General features: G+C 40.5%; 1 protein-coding gene across 2 annotated transcripts in view; it reads right to left on the reverse strand.

Annotated features, from left to right (window-relative positions):
• The window catches only part of psmb7 (proteasome subunit beta 7), a 10,959-nt gene extending 2,645 nt beyond the window's left edge, over positions 1–8,314 (reverse strand). For both annotated transcript variants that reach the window (XM_023338529.1, XM_005809983.3), the window contains exons 1-5: positions 8,231–8,314; positions 7,487–7,580; positions 5,804–5,901; positions 5,533–5,673; positions 406–521 (exon numbers count right to left, since the gene is read on the reverse strand). In XM_023338529.1, the coding sequence (XP_023194297.1) occupies positions 406–521; positions 5,533–5,673; positions 5,804–5,901; positions 7,487–7,580; positions 8,231–8,292 (511 nt within the window). In that variant the 5' untranslated portion in view covers positions 8,293–8,314. The remainder of the gene's footprint in view (positions 1–405; positions 522–5,532; positions 5,674–5,803; positions 5,902–7,486; positions 7,581–8,230) is intronic.
• Positions 8,315–9,426: the final 1,112 nt, after the last annotated feature.

The raw sequence follows: 9,426 nt of genomic DNA on the forward strand, positions 1-9,426 counted from the left end.
AGAATAAACTGAGTAGTACTTCTAAACGTAGTTTTTATTGAGCCTGAACTGAACCTACACATTCTTTGTGTACTTCTACTGAATGTGATTAGTATTTCTTGATTTTGTAGTGAGTAATGCAGTTCTCATCCTGTTGACTTTGTCTAACCTGCACAGGACAACAAAAAAATCTAACTGAATCTGAACCTCTACCTGGTTTAGAAAATAAAACCCTGAAATATAAATTACTGACTCCAAAACAACATCAGCAGTCTGGAAACAGTAGTTCGTCTTACTCTCTTCCACATCTATCCAGAAACAAGTGAGGATAAATGGAACAAAAACAAAGTAAAAACAAATAAATTAAACTATGGTTTGCATTTAAACTATCAGAAAAGCTAGAAGCTGTTAGTGAGACAAACTGACCCATAGTTACGTAGGGCAGCTTATCAGTGGAACCATGGGGGTAAATGCTGTACAAGTGAGGTCCATTACAGTCCACTCCGCCAAGGACCAGAGCAGCGCCAATGTAGCCCTGATACCTGAAGACACATACACACACACACACAACTGCTAACTCACAAGTCAAAAACAGATAACTTACAAATTTACCAGAGTTAAAAAAAAAAAAAAAGATATTTTACAGACTGATTGCAGTGTGATGCCATGAGTAGCAGCTCCACCTCTTGGTTTCCGGCTACCTGGGCAAAGAGCCCCACTGCTGAATGTGAAAGCAGGCATGTGCAGAACAAGCTCCATGAAAAGCCGAGAAGTGACAGTAAAAAGTAGGGCCGGGAACTCTAAAAGTTAATTTTGTTTTATTTATAGATTTTAATGCGATACAACATAATCAAATTTTTTACCTTTATATTCACATGTTTCAGGCACAACTGCAAATCTGATGCACAAGCCACATCAGAAAACAACAGCAACGGACGGCTAAGCTACCATTGGTCTACTTTTGCTTCAAAACCCAATATGACTGGATTTTGAATTTATGAATGCTGGAAAAGTCTATTCAAGTTCAAGTTGTGCTAATAGGAGTTAGCTTATCAGTGAAGCTATTCAAACTTAAAATCTCAATGCTAAACATGCAGCAGCAGAATAAATGTCATAAACGCTAATGTGAGCATCCACAGTTCACATTTCTAAAGAAGTTCCATAAATGATCAGGAGTTCTCGAAACCATGGAAAGCTGGATGTACAGAAAAGAATTTTTTCCAGGTTTGTACCGGTCATGGAAAACCTGGAAAGTCATGTCATTTCATTTTTCCATTTTCAAGACCTGAAAAGTCCTGGAATTTCATTTCAGGTTATGGAAAGTCATGGAATTTGCAAATAAAATGCTGTTTTTTTTCTGTGGTGCGTGTGTCTCTGTGGTTCTGGTCTCTGACACGACAGAGTTTGGTCTCGTCTCGGAGTCGGACATTGAGGACTCTGGATTTTATTTCAAGACCGTAACTGTGTAAGTGTCACTAAATTGCCAGCATAGTGTCCAGTATATGTTAACATCCTTGTTTTCGCTTTAGACAAAACATACTGATTAAAATTCAAGCAATAACGCGACTAACTAATTACATGTTTCTGTTGCCGCTGCCACGTATTGCCTCCCCCTTTTACTCGCACACGGCGCTCCAAGACATGCGCAGTGTTAGTTTTGGAGTGGGAGAAGATGTCCGTCTAATCATTGGTAATAAGCGATAAGCATCAGGGAGTAATTTCTCATGATGGTGGACTACAGAAAGTATGACAACAGAGCACAGGAAAAAAAAAGAAGAGCACGACAAAGAGGTGATGAAGAAAATATCCAAGTTAGTAGGGTTTTTTAAACCCCATAATTATTCTCTGGTTCTCAAAACATCAGCCTTGCTAACAGTGGCTCAACGGTTTCACCAGAACCTGGAGCTGTGTCTGATCTGGGGTCTGTTTAGTTGGAGGAGGTAGAAGTGCGATCTTCTTCGCCAGTCGCAACAATGACCACGGACAATCCATGCAGTACTGATCCTGCGCTTTGGATAAAAACTGCTGATGAGTTTGTGTGGGCTTACTAGGGTAAGCAAGAAACAGGGAGCTGTCAAAATATGGATATTAATATTCAAGCATCGGAACAGGTTTACAAAAAAATCAGAAACGGCTCCTCTCCAGATGGCGTTTTGAAAACCAGCTCCAAGTGGAGCCAAACATAGGCTGATTTATTCTGCATCCACCGTGGCTGTGTTTTGCTTTGCATGTCATATTTTTAACGATGCTAAAAGTCAGTGCTGCTTTGAAACTGGTTTCCTGACTGAAAACACGCAACTGAACGATTTAAAGAGCAAGAAAACAGCAAAAGTCACAGAACAGTGATGTGACTGCTGTGCTCACTCACACTGGTGTTGCAGTGCGAGTGCCTGTCTGTTCTGAACTTTTGTAGATGCAGTTAGTTCTGCATATATGTACAATCTTGTGTTTGCATTATTGCTAATAGGTTTTTGTTTATGACATTATCATCATATGATTCATCATATTAATTGACACTTTTCAATTCATACCAGTCTGTGTGGCTTTCATTTTCAAATGTTTGTAATTTATACTTCTTCCCCATCTTCCTGCATTACACTTTTACATGTTCGCTATAGTTCAAGTTGGTGGGGTTAGTCTGTCAGTCATAAACATTTCTTTCTCAACCTGTTCTGTGGGTCATGGAAAATTTTATTGAAGGTCATGGAGAGTCATGGATTTTTTTCCCCTAAATACCAGTGGGAGCCCTGTTGTGGCTGCCATCAGCAGCAGTTTATACAGTTTGGGTTAATTTCATGATTCTAAGTTGGTGTAGATAAGTTAAAGTGATGTAAAATATTTATATTTATTATTAAAGTGTGCAAATGGTTCCGAAGCCAATGTTTAATGTGTTGTTTCGTTCCGGCACATTTTATAGTGACACGCAGCACTCTGTGTAAGGCAGCATGCTTCTTTTTTGCTGTTAGTTGATGGAGAGGTTTCGGTGAGGCATTAAGGCTCGTGTTGCTGGATTACAAGAAGACGTTGCAGAGATTTTGTATTAACCCTTTCAGGTTGAAGCGGCCAATGAGATACGCATTTTTTTGTATTTTAATTTTGTGTGTAATAGTTGTCTATTCTCTAAGTTAATGTGTTTCTGTAAATATGTATTTTGTGTTTGTACAGTTCTCACGGCATAGTTATTAAACACCAGTAACAACAACGCCTTGTGTCCGTTTTCTGCTTGGAGGGAGTTACACCTGTTCTTCACATTAAAAACTATAACTATCTTCTTTTCTCTTGAGCTCTTATGTCTATTTATTTAGTAATTCAGTTCATAATTAACTGAATTATATATTTGTGTATATATATATATATATATATATATATATATACACACTGCTCAAAAAATAAAGGGAACACTCAAATAACACATCCTAGATCTGAATGAAAGAAATATTCTCATTGAATACTTTGTTCTGTACAAAGTTGAATGTGCTGACAACAAAATCACACAAAAATCATCAATGGAAATCAAATTTATTAACCAATGGAGGCCTGGATTTGGAGCCACACACAAAATTAAAGTGAAATAACACTACACGCTGATCCAACTTTAATGTAATGTCCTTAAAACAAGTCAAAATGAGGCTCAGTACTGTGTGTGGCCTCCACGTGCCTGTATGACCTCCCTACAACGCCTGGGCATGCTCCTGATGAGGTGGCGGATGGTCTCCTGAGGGATCTCCTCCCAGACCTGGACTAAAGCATCCGCCAACTCCTGGACAGTCTGTGGTGCAACGTGACGTTGGTGGATGGAGCGAGACATGATGTCCCAGATGTGCTCAATCGGATTCAGGTCTGGGGAACGGGCTGGCCAGTCCATAGCTTCAATGCCTTCATCTTGCAGGAACTGCTGACACACTCCAGCCACATGAGGTCTAGCATTGTCCTGCATTAGGAGGAACCCAGGGCCAACCGCACCAGCATATGGTCTCACAAGGGGTCTGAGGATCTCATCTCGGTACCTAATGGCAGTCAGGCTACCTCTGGTGAGCACATGGAGGGCTGTGCGGCCCTCCAAAGAAATGCCACCCCACACCATTACTGACCCACTGCCAAACCGGTCATGTTGAAGGATGTTGCAGGCAGCAGACCGCTCTCCACGGCGTCTCCAGACTCTGTCACGTCTGTCACATGTGCTCAGTGTGAACCTGCTTTCATCTGTGAAGAGCACAAGGCGCCAGTGGCGAATTTGCCAATCCTGGTGTTCTCTGGCAAATGCCAAGCATCCTGCACGGTGTTGGGCTGTGAGCACAACCCCCATCTGTGGACGTCGGGCCCTCATACCATCCTCATGGAGTCGGTTTCTAACCATTTGTGCAGACACATGCAAATTTGTGGCCTGCTGGAGGTCATTTTGCAGGGCTCTGGCAGTGCTCCTCCTGTTCCTTCTTGCACAAAGGCGGAGGTAGCGGTCCTGCTGCTGGGTTGTTGCCCTCCTACGGACTCCTCCACGTCTCCTGGTGTACTGGCCTGTCTCCTGGTAGTGCCTCCAGCCTCTGGACACTACGCTGACAGACACAGCAAACCTTCTTGCCACAGCTCGCATTGATGTGCCATCCTGGATGAGCTGCACTACCTGAGCCACTTGTATGGGTTGTGGAGTCCGTCTCATGCTACCACGAGTGTGAAAGCACCACCAACATTCAAAACTGACCAAAACATCAGCCAGACAGCATAGGTACTGAGAAGTGGTCTGTGGTCCCAACTGCAGAACCACTCCTTTATTGAGTGTGTCTTGCTAATTGCCAATAATTTCCACCTGTTGTCTATTCCATTTGCACAACAGCAGGTGAAATTGATTGTCAATCAGTGTTGCTTCCTAAGTGAACAGTTTGATTTCACAGAAGTTTGATTTACTTGGAGTTATATTGTGTTAAGTGTTCCCTTTATTTTTTTGAGCAGTGTATATATATATGTATATATACATATACATACACCCACACAATTCAGTCATGGCGCTCTATGAGCCATCAGAGGAGATGTCGGCATCTTATTCAGGTATTGGAGAGACTAGCCACGTATACTTCAGAGCGGCTACATATGCTGTGTTTTAGGGAAATTATTGTTGATTATACAGAAGAGTTATGGATTCAACATGTTGATGACAAAACTTTCTATGAATTGTGTTATCCCAAAAAAACTATCTTTTTCCTACTACTTTCTGCCGTCTTGTTCATTATTTCACTGTTAGTAACATCTGGCTGTTGATAACTTGTGTGATGTGAACAAAGTGTTTTCATTAAGCAAATGTATTTTTGTCATTTCAATTGGAGCAATTTTATGGTTAATAGAAAACCATCTACTGTCTGAACTTGTTCCAAGTTTTATCCAGCACTGCTATGTCAGTGTTCTCCTGAGTTCTGCCACAAACAGCAGCAAATGTAAAGATGCAATGGGTCTGCTGAGTGATAAGATCTGATAACCGAAGCTTTCTGGGCTAATAATGACAGTGGGTTAAAAAGTGAGGATGTTCACTGTTCACTCAGCAACACAAACACAGAAGCCTACCTGAAGAGCATCTGCTTGAGCATGCGGTTAGCGGTTGCCACACGTGGTAGCCTGCCTGTGGACAGGGAGTGCAGCTCCAGGTTGGACGAGATGATCTGAGTGGTCATCTCAGTGTCTGCAGCGGTTCCTGCACCGCAGCAGCTGGACAACAACACAAAGGAGCAGTAAGGAGGGGGTTCACGATTTCTGCTATAATCTAGCAAAACCTCCATTCACAGAGGCTACATAATGCATAATTTAAGGATAAAGGAAGAGCTGAGCTGTCACTTACTAAATGTTGGGGGAGATATAGTGGATCTTGGAGCAGTTCTTATCAGCCACCACCATGCCTTCAGTGGCTCTGGTGTCAGCGCCGAGGACAACTCCATCCTGAACACCAAATCACATCATCATCTCTGGAACTGCTCGATGAGCTGTTCTCGGTTAGCTAATCCTCAAGCATTTTTTTGTGGATTGAGAACATCTCTGATCAGGCACATTAGGTTTAAGCCAGCAGTTTAAGAGATGAGTCGAGTCTTTCATTGTTGCTATTTACAAACTAATCCAATATTAATTAGTTGATGTAAAAGGTTGCAAACATTATATCATCATTTTGAAGAAAAAGAGGTACAAGACCAGACTCTGATCTGCAAATCCCCCTCTTTTTTCTTGATCCTGGCATACTTTTACCTTCTTGTAATATGACAACATGGCATAGCAACTAACAGTACACATTAATATAATCATGAATTTTCTGCTAGCATGGTTTCTCAGTGCTCTTTCACCATGCAGTAACAGATACTAAACTAAAACCCATTAACAGTTTTGCTCACTTGTGGATCTTTTTACCTACGACTTTTGAATAAAAGTCGTAGGTAAAACAATGACAAAAGACACACACAGAGTTGTGGTCAGATGCTCCTGTTCTCCCGTGAAGAAGATGTTGTTACAGTGTGAAGTGAAGCACAAGGAGTCAAGCCAAACCATACATGTCCCTCAACAAAAAACGCTAAATCAATACATAGTGACTTCATTATTGATTCTTGCCAGAAGAAGGTATTACACAATGGGATCAAATTACAGAAACTAGAGAATGATCATTTTTATGGATAATTTTGGATAACATCAAGTGTGATCTGGCCAATATTTACTACACGTTTTATTTCTCACGGTGTATGCTGTTTGATTGTTTTTTGTTCTTTTTTTTTTTAAATAAAACAATATAAAATAAAATATTGAAAAACAATATTGTTTTTCAGTTAATTAATGCTATTCTTCCTTGAACAGGTAAGATCAGGATAGGTCTATGTGCTATACAAAGCATGCTCACAATTTTATGTACAAAATCATTCTTAGATAATTAGATTCTCACCTAAGCCGTATTAGGGCCTCATTCGCCCATTCTCACACATTGATGGTGGTGTGCTACTAGATAGTAGCCACAGCTGCCCTGGGGCAGTCTGACAGAGATGAGGCTGCCATGCAGTGGCACCACCAGTTGGGCCTTCCAGCTGGCAAGGCAGGTGCAGTGATTTGCCCAGGGACACAATGACAGAATCGGATGAAGTGGAAGTCGAACCATTGACCCGGCAATAGTGTGACGAATTCCTGCTATCATCACCACCATCTGGGTGAAGGCCATAGGTCGTAGGTAATGGGCCGGGTTTTACTGGAGTTGCTGGGTAATAGGCAGGGATTCACTAGGGTTGGTAGGCGAGTGGCAGTGTCTACCAATTTGCTACAGAAGGATTTTGAAACAGCTCATTTTCAAATACCAAAAAAGAATAACTTATAGCCAAAAATGGCTGGGTGGTTTCTTAAGTCCTCATCCTTGTCCTTTTGCTTTGGGGATGAGGAGCTGAGCTGAACTTCACTTTGAGCAAAAAATCTGATAGGTGAATCACTAGTATCAAAACATATGGTTTAGATAAAACTGGCTATCATTCCAAGTCCAGTATCTGCTTCTGTCACTAACCTTGAAGACCACACCGCAGATGGTGGTTCCGGTTTTTCGAGCAGCAGGCAAGCTGCATCCCAGATTATTGACTTCACCTTCCAAAATCACATTTCTGAAATCAAAAACATTAAATCATGAATATGAATGAATGATTTCATCAGTGTAAAGAGTAAAACATATATCATCACCGGCAAAGGCTCGTTCGTGCTCCCTCTCCAACTTTGTTGACTACAAAGTTAAAAATGTGGCAGTAAATTCCATTTCTCTGCTTACAACAAATTCCCATCAACTTCAGTAACGGGTATCATTTCAATCCCCATACAATAAGATTAAGCACTTCAGTAGAAACATTTGATATTTTATTACACTTTGATATTTGAATCTAAACACTTCATTTAGGTGGCTTTGAAGGGTTGAGTGGCCCGGTGTGCTTTTTTTACCTGATGCGGAGCTAAACTGGAACAGTATTAAAAACACCTCAATTTCAGAAAGAATGCGGACTTATTTCGTTTCTAATTAAAATAACACACTAAACTCATTCATAAAACAACAGAGAAGTGAAACAGAGCATGAGAAATAAGCGACTGCAACGGCGCATCAGAAAATCCTGAGTCATTGTAACGCAACTTCACATGCGCTAGCATCACTAAGCCGTTTTAAAACAAAACACGTCTAATAAACATAGAGCTCGAAGGATTAAACATGTTGTATACAATAATGTCTTAATTCTTAAATAACTTTCATAGATTTAAAACCGTTTACCTTCTACAATTTTCGAAACTGAAACCCGCCACAGCAGGTCTGCTCATAGTTAAAGTCGCCATCTTGGTGGATGAAGGTTTGTGTTTCCGGGAAGTGAAGAAAGAAGCTCGCGAGAGATGCGGCATTTGCGGACTCCACTCATAGTGGGGAAAGGAGACCCTCTGAAACAATGTCAAAAGTGTTTTTTTCTTTCTTTTTTTAAATATGCATTTTATTTAAAATGGCACATCGAAAGTGAACTTCAATAATAAATGAAAATGAAAGTCAGAAGACAGATGTTGGGTATTATGCGTTTATATTGATCCCTAAGTGGTGTTGGGGGGTGATTTTATTTGTCAAAGCACAACACACAATAAAAATTAAAATAAGTAAATAAATAAATAAATAAATAAATAAAGTAATAATAATAAAAATAACAATAAATAACCATTACCAGTGAAAGTCTTAAGGACACACATATATTGACCAGTACATTGCTAAATATATATTCAACATTTAAGACGCACAGCTCTAGAGACTATGTATGTATTAAAAGCCCGATAGCCTCAGGCAGAAAAGACTTGCTGTATTTCTTAGTGTGTCTCGGTTGCAGTAATCTTTCACTGTGTCTGGTCCTCAGACTGTCCACCATGGCGTAGAGGGGATGAAAGGCATTATCCTTGATTGCTTGATATTCTGTGCTTCCCACAGCTCTTTTTTTAATTTCACTTTTTTCTTCCATTTTCTTTTCAGCAACAAAATCTATATATTTTGGGTACACAATAAAACATGTGGGAAATTTCTAACAGGATGTCCACAAATGTACAGAATGTTTTGTGAAAATTCCTGATAAGCAAGTTCCTATTGCTTCAGGGTAAAGCAGATATCTTTAATCTGGTGCCATGTTGTGTCCTTGAACAGCACAGGTGCCAACTGGATGCCAGCTGGATGTCAAGGTCTAGTAATATGTTTTAGGAAATAGTGCACCACCAGAAAACACTGAGAGTGCATTATGCTGATTAAGCTTTTTACTTAAGCCGGTGTTGGGCTTGGGGGAAGAGAAACAGTTGCTTGGAGATATAATCGGTGGGATTTAAGTGGCCAATAACAAGGATTTGATGTACACAGACTTTTACTTACAGGAAATGTGTCTGCTGACCTTCGTGTTGCAGCAGAATATTAGATTAAAATAAAGACTCATCACTTCCATTGCAACC

This window comes from Xiphophorus maculatus, chromosome 8 (assembly GCF_002775205.1).
Source record: "Xiphophorus maculatus strain JP 163 A chromosome 8, X_maculatus-5.0-male, whole genome shotgun sequence".
NCBI lineage: Eukaryota > Metazoa > Chordata > Actinopteri > Cyprinodontiformes > Poeciliidae > Xiphophorus > Xiphophorus maculatus.